Raw genomic sequence first — 14,744 nt, 5'->3', positions numbered from 1 at the left:
TGCTTCAAACAGGCTCACCAACAGGAACCAAGGATGAGTATTTATACCAGACAATTAGTTGGAGCTTTTAAAAATTCCTTTTCTTTATTCAATTACTTGCACATTTCCTCAAAGAGAGTAGATTGGAAAAACATTTGTAGGCTGGCAAAGTTTTTCCTCCCTCAAGGTTGCTTTAAAGTCTCATTTAAAAAAAATTAGATCTGAAAAATGAAAACTAACTTTTTTTGGAAAAGATAGTAACTAAAATAAGATTTTAAACAAATCTCTTTGGTAGGGCAGATAGGTGGCATAGTGGATAGAGTGCCAGGCCTGGAGTCATGAAGACTCTTCTTCCTGAGTTCAAATCAGGCCTCAGACCTTTACTAGCTATGTGATCCTGGGCAAGTCACTTAACCCTGTGTGCCTCAGTTCCTCATCTGTGAAATGAGTTGGAGAAAAAAATGGCAAACCACTCCAGTATCTTTGCAAGAAAACCCCAAATGGGGTCACAAAGAGTCAGTCACAACTGAAACAACTGAACAACAAACAGCTTGGTGTTTGGGCGTAGAACAAACCCAGATAAACCATATTTTTTTTTTTCCTGGCAAATCTAATTTAACTGCATGGCGCAATCATAAACAATGTAGGGATATATAACTGGGTATGAATAAAATACTATTTTGTTGATCAAAATGATCTTAGATATTCACTGAATAGCCATTTTTACCCCACATATATATTTTAAAGACATGACATTTATGATGATTAATCTCATCACAGAAAGAATAAGTAGAGCAAGGGGGATTTTGTGAAAGTATGAGGTATCTTAGTTGGAAGAGACTTAGAAATCCTATGGTTCAACCACCTTGGAGTTTTACAGATATGGCAAATGGAAAAAAAAAAAAAAGACCATAAAAACAGTCATGAAGAGTTTAAAATATCATTTCTTACCATCCTCGAACTACTTTTACAACAATCACTGGTGACAGGCTCCAAGAGGTGCAATCAGGAATGTCACTGAACACTTCAAAGCAATTCCCACAGAAAGTGGGTTCACTATATATCACCACCTATTAAGACAATCACAATGGTATCAGGTTTCATTCAACTATATCAGACCATTAATCATGTCAAGGTATAGATAATGATATCTTACCTTTCCAGGTCGAGGATTGATTTTATTTTGCATACTTGCTTTAAATATCTGGAATAAGGTGAATAAAAAAACAAGACAAATGATCGGAATTTTTTATAACATTCTTTTTTCTTCCCATTATTTTTTCTATACAGGAGTGCAAATTAGGCTGATTTTTAAAGATAAACTCTTTCATCTATACCATGGTTTCTGGCTTTTAGGTTCACACCACGGGATGGTAAAAATGTTTCCATCTGACTAGCTGCAGGTAGTTGTCAATGCTGTAAAACATATTTTCTCATTCACACTAGAAAATTATATGCCAGATTTTTTTGGTAATGAATAACTGGGAACTAGAAAAGTCTCTACTGATTGGAGAAATGGCTAACAAACCATGGTATATGAATGTAATGGAAGAAGAAATAACAGGTATGAGGAATTCAGAAAAATATGGGATGACCTAGATGAACTGATGGAGAATAAAATAAGCAAAATCAGTAGAATAATATACACAATGACTACAAAGGTAAAAGGTCATCAAAAAGGATTATGAGTCTTGATTCTGGAGACCACTTAATGAAATCTAATTTCATTTCAGCAGAGGGATAGGGAACTTTTGGTCAAAGGGTTGCATACATTATCACACCCAGAGGCTACTGCATCAACTATTTTGTCTTAACTATTTTTGTTGTTTTTATTGTTAGCAGGGAAGGTTTAAGGCTGGACCAGAGACTATATCCAGAAAAGACTGACATAAAAACAAAAGTTTTTTTTTTTAAATTAAAGAGAAAAAAAAGAAAATGAAGTGCCAGATTCAGGCTTCTACTTTCTGTCCTGTTTATTTCTGCATTTTCTCCAATGCATAGGTTAATATACTATATTAAGTAGGCAATTAATATTTGTTGAATGATTAGATGTATGTTTGCAAAAAGCGGTTATTTTTGTTGAACGAAGTTGAATCTCCTCATGAGATAAGAACCAAATGAAGAGATACTGTACTGAAAATAGAGCAACATTAAATTTCATGTATGTTGAAAATACAAGGCGTCCCATAAGTCTTGGTGCAGTTTAAAAGCTTTAATAGCTAAACAATACACTAAGACTTTTGGGATGCTTTGTATATTGGGAATTGCCATCATAGTACAGTAATAAAAGTGTGGAAATTGGAGCCAAGAAACAGGTTCAAACCCTCTCTTGGATATTTACTAGTTGTATGACCCTGGATAATTCTCTTAACCTCTTAGAGACCCCATTTCTTCCTCTGTACAATGGAGATAATAACTATGTGTGTTTTTAGTTCACAGGATCATTCTGGGAAAGGTTCTTTGCAAACCCCAAAACTCTCTATAAATGTGAATTATTATCATTGTCTGAGTTAGTTCTATCCGACTGCTGTTTTAAAGGTTTCTATCCTATCAGTCTGAATTATAACTTTCTTTCTCCTAAATGAAATCTAACATATGCAGCATATAAGTCAACTACTAACTGTAATAAAATATTGGTTAGCCCAGATCAAAACTGATGTTGCCTATGGTAAGACCCTATCTCCCTCACCCGTAAAATGGGTAATAGATAACATGAGTTACCCCTTCACCCCCTCACTGGAAATATTTACTAAATAAATATTTTAAAATGGATTAAATGAATACAGAAATAATCATTTTCAAAATCTTCTGACAGTTCCTGTAAAACTAGTCATGCATATAATAATAAAAATACTAATTATACATGTAAAAATGTTGCAAAACATGTACGTCTTTCAATGGTGACCAGGAGTCCTGCTCAAAAAACAAAAAGAAAAGAAAAAAAACCTTTGATCTGATCTCTCAGCCTGGCATGCATTACCATGAGGTGTGGATTGAAGTTGAAAGATGGTAAGGAAGCCTCAGCAGTAACTGAACTGGAAGTATTAAGATAAGCCTAATTTTAAAGCATGAGGAGTAAAGATAAGGTGATGTAAAAAGATTGGTGGTAACCAAAAACCAAAACCAGAAACAAACAACTAACCAATTAAAACAACTAGAATGGTAAAAATAAATCCACTTCCTCCTCTCCCCCCAACATAGCCCATTCCAATTTGGGAAAACTCTAATTGTTGAGGAATCTCTCCTGACACCAAGCCCAAAGCTGCTGCTGCAGTTTCCACCCATTGACCCTCTAGAATGCAACAGAACAAGCCTAATCTACTTCTTCCACATGATACAACCTCAGTTTATGTTGGACATGAGCCAAACAATGCTCACTTGAAACTTAGCTTTACATGAAATGGAATAATGGCCATTTACTAGCCTAGTTATCCTACAAGAGGAGACTCGGGAGGTTACAGGGCAATGATATGGGAGCCATTTTTAAAAAACATTTAGAGGGTTATGTGAAAGTGAGGTTAATCTTCTATGTTTGATCTCAGTGGGAAGAAACAAGGAAAAATGAGAAGTTACAGAAATACATATTGAGATTAGATGTCAGGACAAACTTCCAACAATTAGACCTGCCCAAACATACAATGGGTTTTCCCTCCCTGGAGGTGTTCAAAGCAGAAACTGGATGACCATTTGGGGGGATGTTATGGTGGGGATTCCTTTTTATATATAGGTTGGATCAGATGCCCCTTCCTAAATGGTCTAGATGGTCACTGAGGACCCTTCTTACTCTAAAATTCTGTGATTCTGATCTTATGATTCTGTGAGTGCTTATCAACAAGAGAGGCTGACCAGAGAAGGGGGCCTCATGTTGCCCTTAAAGATTTTTGTAATGGGAATTCTTTTTCAGGTACAAGTTGGGCTATATGGCCCCTAAAGCCCCTCCTACCCCTGAGTCTCTGTGATGCTACAATGAAGGGAAATCAAGGAGTATGTACAATGAAAAGACCTAAAAACCACTGAATGAATTCTCCTGCTCTTTTCTAGCTTTATTTTCCAGAAACTTAATAGAAACTAGACTTTCTATCAGCAGGTGCTCATGTTGTCTGAGCCTAGTAAAATGAGAATATCAGGAAAAAACAGGGAATGACTAAGAGGAGAAGCCACAGCACTGGTAAATGTGGGTAGAATGTATGCAAATGATTGGAGTCCAGAGAAAACATTTGAAAACCTAATGATTCTTGAAAGCTATTTGCACGGGAAGGCAAATAATGATGAATAGGGTGTTTCTGTTGCTGATGGTTTGAACAATTACTCAAGATTTAACTCTAAATTTTAAGAAATAGATAAAGGTACTAAAGGTACATTGACTAACAGTTTCTTTTTCTTTTTGAAAAAAAAATTATAAAAACTGGCAGAGTAATATAGTGTGTTCTGCACATGGTATGTGTTTTACTTGAGTGAGCTGTGATTAAATTATGGACTTAACTGACTGGATATTCCAGTTACACAGGAATAGCCTTGTGCCTTCAAAGAAGACATCCCCATGAGCTGACCATGTAAAGTTTTTATTCTTTTTCTCTCTGTCATTGCACTCATTAACTTGAAGACCAAGCTTCGATATCTTTCTGCTTACAAAGTCCCTCAATTAAGGCAAAGCCAAGGTTAGTTTGCAAAGACCAAAGCTTCCATGCAGTAGGAAAAGACAAAGGGAAATGCTATAAAACTCTCCTGTAATCTTTGTTTGGGTGATGACTGCTCTTCCAAGAAAAAAAAAAAAGAAGTAGAAAAAATCATGTGTGGAAGTCATCATGGTAACAATCTGCAGGAAAAGCTCTATTATAAATGTAAATCTACCCTTCTCAGTGCTTATTCAATGAGACGTTCTGTTCCTCTGAAGGAAATCTTAATTCTCAACAAAAAGATGATCCACTCTCAAGAGGACAGGATTAACACACACTTACAATTTCTTGTGGGATGAAGGAACAAGGCTCACATTAAAGAACAGGGGGTTCAGGTCATAGCTGGTTGAAGCATTTTCCTTTAGGCTTCTTCAGAATCCTAAGGCTAGACCACTGAGGGAGGGGGTGGGGGAGACAGATAGCATCCTGCTGCTCTATTCTTCCAAGAGAGCTAGTACATAATCACTTTCCACCACCCTCCCCCCTCACTTGATGAGCAGGAATAGGGACTGGACCTGTACTTTCATTAATATAGGGAACTCCCAAGTGAGTTCCCATCAATTCACCTCAGTACCTTCTCCGAAACTCAGTCTTAGAGTGACTATAGAAAGTCACCTATGCCACCGAGAGTTAGGTGACTACACATTAGAGATGACAATATATTGGACTATATATTAGGGACCTGAATTCAGGTCTTCCAGGTTTCAAGGCCAGCTAGTGCTCTATCTATTATTCTGAGCTTCCTCTTATTAGATAAAATATCACAAACAGAGCATCAGGTCTAGAATCGGGAAGACCTGAGTGCAAATTTGACCTCAGACACCTAGCAGCTGTGTGAGACTCTAGGCAATCACTTAATCTCAGTTTGCCTCAGTTTCCTTAACTGTAAAATGAGGATAATAATAGCAACTACCTCCCAGGATTGTTGTGAGAATTAAATGGGATAACTGTAAAGTTCTTAGGCACAGTATCTGGCACATAGTAAGCACTATGTAAATGTTAGCTATCATTGTTATTATAAATTCATTTGTTACTCTACAGCCCAAACAAAAGTATAGTCTTACACAACAAATGACAATTTCCCCCAAGAAAGTCAAAGTTTTTGCTTACCGGGGTATCTGACAGTGACATTCCAGCTAGAGAAATACTGGGTTCATATAGGCTAGGTTTTAAATAGCTCATGAAATCCGCATTATTACTTCCATAGTTTGGCATCTGTAGTTTAAGAGCACTTTCAAATGGATTAGGTTTTTCAATACCATTATTGTTCTTAAGCATGGAAAATTCAGAAAGTCTAGTTTCTGGTAATGTCAGGTTGCTTTGTGCATCTGGATCTTTCTTGGTTTCACCTGTTTGCAAGTATTTTTCCACATAGTTTGGACTTCTTAAACCTGAAAGTGATTGACTTGATGAGTCAAAGTTAAAGATCTTTGAGGAGTTGGTAGATGGAGGTTTGGGGAGCTCATTTTCTGAAACAGTGGGCTGAGTGGGAAGGCCTGATACCCCATCAGAACCAGTCTTTGATGCAGCTGACTTTGGCAAGAGAGAACTGTTCTGACAGGTGCCAAAAGATGTGGTCATTGTGTTGACTGATGTCACTGATGGCGAAAAGACTTTCTCTGGGGGTACAGTGGAAGAGGATAACATGCTAGAGAAAAGAGCACTCTTTTCTAGCCTAGATCTTTTAATTCCACCATTTATGACATCCCTATTCTCCTTTCCATTTGTTTCTGAACATTCCATGACTTCATTTTTGCTAGGAGTGCTCACAGACTTGAAGAGCATACTCTGTTCCGCGGAGGTACGCTTAGGTCTCAATTTAGATTTTGTATCTAGACCTTGGAGGAGATGTAAGCCAGGGGACATGTCTTGGTTTTCTTTTTTTTTCCCCAACCCAAAAGTAAATACATTGGGATCAAGCACTTTTTCTAAATTGTCTTCATGAATAGGGGGCATGGCAAAGTGGGGAGCAGGAGAGTTTGGTACCCTGCCCTTCTTTTTCTTCTGGGGCACACAAATTGAGCTGTCCATCTTTTTGATGATTTCTGTAAATTTTTCCATATCGGAAGAAGAATCAAAAGCACTGTCATCACTCCCAGCAGAAACATTCAGAACAGTAGCAGGACTGCCCTCAACACCTTCAATGATTTGACTTGGTCTTGGTAAAAGTTCTAAATTGCCTTTGCTACAGTGGGAGCTGGCAGGACTTGACTTGGTTCCCAGGACTATTTTGCTGTCATCATTTGGTGCCTGGATTGTCATAGTCTTCTCTAAATCCAGTGGCTCAGAGTGCAGGCCAGATTTTTCTGTGAGTTCTCCTCTGCATTCCACAACTTTTGGGGAGGTGGTCTTAGACTCTGGCACCCCATCTTTTACAGAAGTGCAACTGTGAGAAGAATCTACTTCATTTTCATTATTATAATAACTTGTCAGTCGAACTTCTTCAACCTCTGAGCTACCTAAAATGATTTGGGGGGCTCGACCCTGAGCGGTTTCCACGGGTAGCATATAAGACCTAACCTGAACGAGGACTGTGGAAGGCAGTTTATTTTTACAGGTTTCTGTGTTTAATAAATCCTGCTCTGTAGACACAGCAACTTTGTCTTCTCTTCCAAGTTCAGATGGGGTCATTTTGTTATCCTTTTCACACGAGACTGGCAAGTCACACTCAATTTGACCTACCGATGCCAACGATGGCTGGGACAGTTCTTTCACATCAGTGCCAGGACTGTTATGAGCTGGGGATGTATCCCCATCATAATGGACAGAGGCATTTCCACTAGCTGCCATGGAAACAGATGGTGGCTGCTGGATAGAAGGACCATTAGAAATCTCCACTATAGGATGTGAGTCAAGAACATCTGCATGAGGCTTTAATGGGACTGTTTGAGCTGAATCTTTATTATCCTGATCAAGGTCAATCTTGCTTTCTAACACAAGTGCTGTACTGTTGACAGTCTTCAAATTGTTTTCTCCAAGGATTTCCAGGTCCTTAGCTGGAACCTGAGCAGCATCTGCTTGTTCCGAAGGACAGGTGGTGTCTCTTTGAACATCTGCTTTTTCAGTTTGGCCCAGTTGACAATCAACAGTCTCCGCATTATTTGCAGTCGCTGGCAAAATATGTGCTTCTGACGGAATATTCTTCTCTTCTGCGGAGGCGTCTTTCAACAAGCCCTCATTTGGGTGACTACTTTGCATGTTTCCTTTCTTTTCAGGTTGCTCACTTTCCTTGGATTTTTTCCCTAAATTGAGCTTTGCCCTACCAACAAAGGTCTTTGAAGGTGGTACGCTCTTCACGGCCCGGTTGTCTGTGTGTCTTGGGCTATTATTAGTACGTTTATTTTCAAATAAGGAAATCTTGTTGGCGGTATTTCCTTTGTGAACTGGCTGGTTAAATGGATTATGATCATTTCCCAAGCTCTCAAGATTCTTAGGGGCTTTGAAATTCAGCTCCACATGTTTGGGCTTGGCTGGGCTGCAAGAAATGAAACAGGTAAGAGTTACATGAAATCTAATTTTTTAAAATATACATGACAAGCCAATTAGTGTTAAAATGATGCTACCTTTCACACTACATACCCACCCACCAACCATATTCATACAAATACATGCATATATCAGTTAAAAATCATGGGCATAATTTCTACCACCACTCCAAATTTTTCCAACTTCTTTGTTTTTTCTTGCCTTTTAATATATGTGCAGAATCAATTTGTGAATACTTACTTAGAATGAAATACTAAAATCTAAGGGGTCAAGTAGAAGGGAAAATGTATGAATGCTGCCAATTTTCATATGTACATATATAGATATATAGATATAGATATAGATATAGATATATGCATACATATATGAAACAGCTGATGGCTCAATGGATACAGTATTGAACTTTGGAATCAGGGAGTCCTGAGGTCAAATCCAGCCTCTGAATACTTACTACCTCTGTGAACCCTAACTTAACCTCTCAGCCTCAGTTTCCTTATCTGTAAAATGGGAATAATAAAAGCTCTAACCTCACAGGGTTACTGTGAGGATCAAATGCAATAATATATTTAAGGCATTTTGCAAACCTTAAAGAGCTACGTAAATGCTAGTTATTATCATATTAAACAAGGGGTGTAAGCATCAACTATGAAAACAAGAATTCTAAGAGAGTTCAAAACACAAATCTGTCCAACACAAAAACCTTAGAGCCTAAGTCAGGACATGAATGCAAGACAGGCCCTTCTAAAGCCAGGAAGTCAAGAGGCCTGTCTAATCATTAAACATTTACATAAAGATCAAAATATTTTACAACCTGGTTTCTGGGCTATTATGAGATACTACTGAGAGTCACCACAATTAAAGTAGTAACTCTGATTAAAAGGAAGGAGTACCCTGTAATTCATGATGCAATGCCTACGTTTTAATATGAGAGGGGAACTTACTCCATGAGCGAACATACCACAGGTATAACATGAAAGAGAAATCCTCCAAAGATGAAATGCTCGGAGAGCAGCTTTAGTATACAACATTCAATTATAGAAAGAATTTAAAGAAATAATAAATCTGGCTAGTATTTTTGTGGAACATAAAATAATATTTCACCTTAACTTTTCAGGTACCATCACAAATTTACTATCAGAAGCCAAGATGAAAAACATTATTTAAATTGTTAAAAATAATAATAATAATAAATAAATAACTACAGTGAATACAGTTTAGACTGTAAACAACCAACAACTTCATCAACAGGTAGCCTTCTGTGCCTAATGCTGGAGATAACAAAAAAAATTAAATAGCCCCTGCCCTCAAAAAGCTTATATTCGGGGGCAGCTAGGTGGTACAGAGGATAGAGCAAGGGATCTGGAATCAGAAGGAGCTGAGTTCAAATCTGGCCTCAGACACTTGACTTACTAGCTGTGTGACCCTGGGCAAGTCACTTAACCCCATTGCTTAGCAAAAAAAAAAAAAGTTTATATTCTATCGGGGAGACAATATGTTTATTTGTAAGAAATACAGACTCGTGACACAATAAATACAAGGCAATGGGCCAGGGAAGGGCACTAGATGCTGGGAGGGGGCAAGGAACTTTCATGATGAAAAGTAACATACTAGCTATGTGACCCAGGGCAAATCACTTAACCCCAATTGCCTCACCAAAAAGCCAAAAAAAAAAAAGGAAAAGAAAAGAAAAGAAAAGAAAAGTTTAAAGGAAGCAGAAGTGTCATGTGTGGGAGACAAAGCAAGAAAGCTAGGCTGTCTCCACAGCAGAGGCAGAATGAGGAGTGATATACAATAAGGCTGGAAAGGTAAGTTGGGGCCAAATCCTGAAGGATTTTAAAAGACAGAGGAGTTCATACTTGATCCTAAAGGTAAGAGGGTGTCATTAGAAGGAAGGAAGGGAAGGGAATAAGCATTTCTAAGCACCTACTATGTTTCTGGCACTGTGCTAAATGCTTTACAAATGTGATCTCATTTGATACTCACCATAACCAGGGACAGGTGGGTGCTATTATTATCCCTGTTTTACAGTAGAGAAAACTGAGGCCGACAGAGGTTAAGTGACTTGCCTAGGGTGACCAGGCTAATGGGATGTGAACTCAAGTCTTCCCGACTCCAGGCTAAACACTCTATCCACTGCATTTATGAAATAAGTTAAGAGTAAGTAAATATTTATTCAGCTGAAATGGAACAGATCATTAGAAAGGGATGTTAAATTTAGAGAAAACTGTAAATTGGCAGGCATAAAATGAACAGAAATGTTCATTAAAACAACAACTCCCTTTAGTTTAAAAAAAAAAAACATTACTGAGAAATATAACATGGAGTAAGTTTCACTGTGGTATGTTGGAAGGAACTTTGGGCTAGAACCATCAGGAGACCTGGAATCCAGTTCCAGCTATGCCACTAACTAGCTGGATGAACTTGGGTAGGTTATTTAGATATTCTAGGTCTCAGTCTCCCCATCTGTAAAATGGGAGTTTGGCCTAGTTGATCCTTTCCAGACTTAAAATTCTACGAATTTATGAAGTCCTTTTCCCTCTATAAAGGCAGCTTGGAGTCACAGAGAACCAAGCTTACAGCTAGAAAGACCTGGGTTCAAATCCCATCTCTTAACACATAACTGGTTCTATGACACTGGACAAGTCACTTAACCTCTCACTGCTCCAAGAAAATTACAAAGGATGTGCCAGGGAGAGGGAGTTTTCTCACTGGGAGTTCCCTATACCAGTATCTATCCTTTCCGCTCCTCTTGCAGGAACATTTCTAGGTTTTTCGGTAGATTGTTCTTACTGGAAGAGAGCCGAGTGTGCTTCGTGAGTGGCCTCAGGAAGTTTTCCTATAGCTTACGCTGACTGTTCATCCATACTGTTGTCTAAATAATGGGCGTCATTCACTGAGGCTACGTCTCTGACACTGCCACAGAACAAATAGTGACTGAGTCAAAGGTCTCACAGTCTACAGCTGGTGAGATAATTTGAGTTATTCATTAAGTAACTTTTCCTTTCATAATTTACCAAACAGGACTCCTACTGAAAGGCTTTGCTTAAGAAAGCAAAGAGTTACTCAGTTTCATTCATTTTAAGAAACATGTATTAAGTACCTTCCATGTGCAAAGTTTTCTAGGCTAAACCATAAAACAGGTGTGAGATCAGGTTCAATAAATGTAAAAGGCAAGACCAGGTAAAGTGCTACAAGAAATCTGAGATCAACGGTGACAAAGTAGGAAAGAACCTTGAATTCGGAAACTTGAGTTAAAAGCCAGCCTTGCCACTCACTAGCCTGGCACCCTTGAGCAACTCAATTTAACCTCTCCAGGTCTGTTTCTTCAACTATAAAATGACTGAGCTGGACTAAATCATCTCTGATTTTCATTGCAGCTCTAGGCTTATGAACACTTTTAGTTGGGGGAGGATAGGGTGGGGAGACAGCAGGAAAAGCTAATAGAGGAATCATGTTGAAGATGGATGATGCCTAAGCTTGGCATTGTACAAAGGAATAGATAAAGCGGGAAGGGAGTGCATCCTAGGGATGGGGATGACAGGAGATGGATAAAGACAGAGATCTGAATGGAGAAAGGGGGAAGGGAGTCCATGCTAGGGGTGCGGATGATAGAAGATGGAAAAAAACATAGTAAGCAACTGGAGAAGAATAGCTGTTGAATAAAATACATGGAGGAAAGTAGTATGAAATATGGCTGGATGGGTAAATTAGAGGGTTTTAAATGCCATACTTTATTTGGTAAGCAAAGAAATTGTTCAAAAAAGGGGAAAGAATAAATAGAGCCTGAAAACTACAGGCTAGTGAGCTCAACTTCAATTCTGGGAAAATTCTAGAATGAATCATTAAAGAGCTAAGTGAACACCTAGGAAAGGAAGTGATCGATACAAAAGCCAGTCTGGCTTCATCATTAGTAAGTCATGCCAGACTAACTTAATTTCCTTTTTTTTTTTTTTTTTGTATTTTTTTTTTGGCAATTGGGGTTAAGTGACTTGCCCAGGGTCACACAGCTAGTAAGTGTCAAGTGTTTGGTCTGAGGCCAGATTTGAACTCAGTCCTCCTGACTTCAGGGCCGGTACTTTATCCACTGTGCCACCTAGCTGCCCCTTCATTTCCTTTTTTTGACAAGTTTACTAAACGAACAGACCAGAAGAATATTCTAGCTACAGTTCACCTACATTTTAGAAAATCATTTAATAAAGTATGTCATAATTATTTTTATGGAAAACATGGAGTGATATGGGATAGAGTCTATCCTTCTAGTCTAATCCTTCTAGGTCCTTGGGTGCGGCCTCTTGACTGAGTCCAAGTTCTACAGGACAAATCCTTTTTATTAAGGGCATTGTTCTGTAAAGTTTGGATTCAGTCAAAGGGCCACACTTGAAGACCTACAGGGCCACCCACATGCAGCCTCGAGGCCACAGGTTCCCCACCCCTGGTACAGACAGTAATGCAATCATATGGATTTTGGAATTGGATGAATAGCCAGAATAGAAGAGAGTTCAATATCAAGTTGGCAGTGAGGTATACTTGGGAAATCGGGTACACTCAGGACATCTGTATTTGGCCTTGTGCTAAGGTAATAGTAATAACAATAGCAGCTAGCACTCACAGAGAAGTGCTTCACAGTCTGCTAAGTGTTACGCATACAGTATTATCTCATTTGATTTTTACAACACGGGGGAGAAGTAGGTGCTATTATTACCTCCATTATGGACAAATTGAATCCAGGAGAAGGTAAATGACTTGACTAGGATCACACATAGCTAGGAAGTGTCTGAGGCAGTATTTGAGGAGAGGCCTTCCTGATTCCAAGTCCAGGATGCTATCCATTACCCCACCAAGCTCCCTTGTGCTAGCTAACATTTCTATCAATGATTTGCATAAAGACACAAATGGTTCCTACCTATCAAATCTGCAGATGATAGAAAGTGAGAAGAGATAACTGAGGCAGGAACCAAAAATAATTCAACAGGCTCCAGCATTGGGCTGAATCTAATAAGATGAAATGCAAGAGGAACAAATGTAAACTCTTAAATTTCGTTTCCAAAAGTGATCTTCAGAAATATAGGCATCAACAGATGGGAGCTGGTCTCAAAAGGATTTGAGGATTTTAATAGGTTGCATACTCAATATAAGTCAGAAGTGTGATGTACCAGCCAGAAAAGTGAATGTAACTTCAGACTTCATTAAAAGAGGAAGAACTTCCAGGAAAAGACTGGAGGTAGTCTCCACAGTCTGCTCTGGTTTGAAAACTCCTAGGGTAATGGATTCAATTCTGGGCGCCAGTGTTTAAGAAGAACATTAATAAGCTGGAGAGTGCCCAGAAGCAACTCAAATAGTGAGAGTTTTTAAGTTCGTGCCATGAAGGAACTGGGAATATTTAGGTGGACATGACAGCTACCTTCAAGTATCTGAAGGCCAGTCAAGAGGAATTAAATTTAATTCTTCTTGGCCTCAGGACACAACCAGGAGCATGGGTAGAAGGCACAAAAGGGCAAATTTCGGCTTAATGTTCAAGAAAACTTCCTAATTATTGGGGTTGGCCAAAAGCAAAATGAGCTTCCTTGGTTGAGAGGTTCTGGGTTCCCCATTATTGGAAGTCTCCAACTAGAGGCTGGATGACTACTGGTCAAGTGTGTTGGAAGGGAGATTTGTTTTGGGGCAGGGCTGGAATAAATGGTTCCTGAGGTTCCTTCTCACTAAAATTCCATTATTCTGGTGAATTATGGAATTTATTAGAAAACTGACAAGATCAAAAGAGATCGTTAATTGGATTAAATAGGCAGTGGCATAAAGGATGGATTGGAAAGCAGATGAAGTGGAGACAAGGACAGTTGGTATAATTCTCTGGGTAAAAAGGGCCTGGGCTTGGGTGGTTTTGGTAGAAATAGAAATGAAGAGGGAGATGGGAATGACAATACACATTAACAGGTGGAACAGATCAGAACAATATTCCAGCTATAGTTCAACTACATTCTAGAAAACCACTTAATGAAGTACGTCATACTTATTTTTGTGGAAAATATGGAGTGATAAGCAAATGTGGAGTCAAAGGCACTTGATGTTTGATTGTCCATGGTAGGTGAGAAAAGGAAGAATCAAAGACGTCTCTGAGCTTATGAGTCTGGCTATCTGCATAAAAAGAAACCAATAAGTAAGGAAGAGAGGAAGACTTTGAGGTTGGGGGAAGGAATATAACTTAGTTTTGGACATGTTAAATTTGAAGACCTGGAGATCCTCAAATATCTTGATAAATAATGGACAGATACATGGAGCTCAGGAGAAAGATTGTGGGGTAAAGACGTAATTTGGGATCTACAGAAAAAGGCAGGTAGGTGGCACAGGGTCTATCCACTCGTCATCCTGAGTTTAAATTGGACCTCATATACTGACTAGCTATGTGACCCTGGACAACTCACTTCACCCTGTTTGCCTCAGTTTTCCTCATCTATAAAATGATCTAGAGAAGGAAATGACAAACCAGTCCAGTATCCTTGCCAAGAAAACCCAAATAGGGTCACAAAGAGTAAGACATGACTGAAATGACTAAACAACCACAAATATATTCAGAAAGGAGATCAATGGAACCACAGAAGTGGGAGA

General features: G+C 38.7%; 1 protein-coding gene across 3 annotated transcripts in view; it reads right to left on the bottom strand.

Annotated features, from left to right (window-relative positions):
• The window catches only part of CRYBG1 (crystallin beta-gamma domain containing 1), a 266,595-nt gene that overhangs the window by 59,398 nt on the left and 192,453 nt on the right, over positions 1 to 14,744 (bottom strand). For all 3 annotated transcript variants that reach the window (XM_027855375.1, XM_027855383.1, XM_027855391.1), the window contains 3 exons: positions 5,766 to 8,130; positions 1,136 to 1,183; positions 931 to 1,049 (listed from right to left, as the gene is read on the bottom strand). In XM_027855375.1, the coding sequence (XP_027711176.1) occupies positions 931 to 1,049; positions 1,136 to 1,183; positions 5,766 to 8,130 (2,532 nt within the window). The remainder of the gene's footprint in view (positions 1 to 930; positions 1,050 to 1,135; positions 1,184 to 5,765; positions 8,131 to 14,744) is intronic.

The sequence above is a fragment of the Vombatus ursinus genome, unplaced genomic scaffold, assembly GCF_900497805.2.
Source record: "Vombatus ursinus unplaced genomic scaffold, bare-nosed wombat genome assembly UNPS02000582.1, whole genome shotgun sequence".
In the NCBI taxonomy this organism is placed as follows: domain Eukaryota; kingdom Metazoa; phylum Chordata; class Mammalia; order Diprotodontia; family Vombatidae; genus Vombatus; species Vombatus ursinus.
Note: the sequence above shows the minus strand (reverse complement) of the source record. Positions and strands in the feature narration are given on the sequence as shown.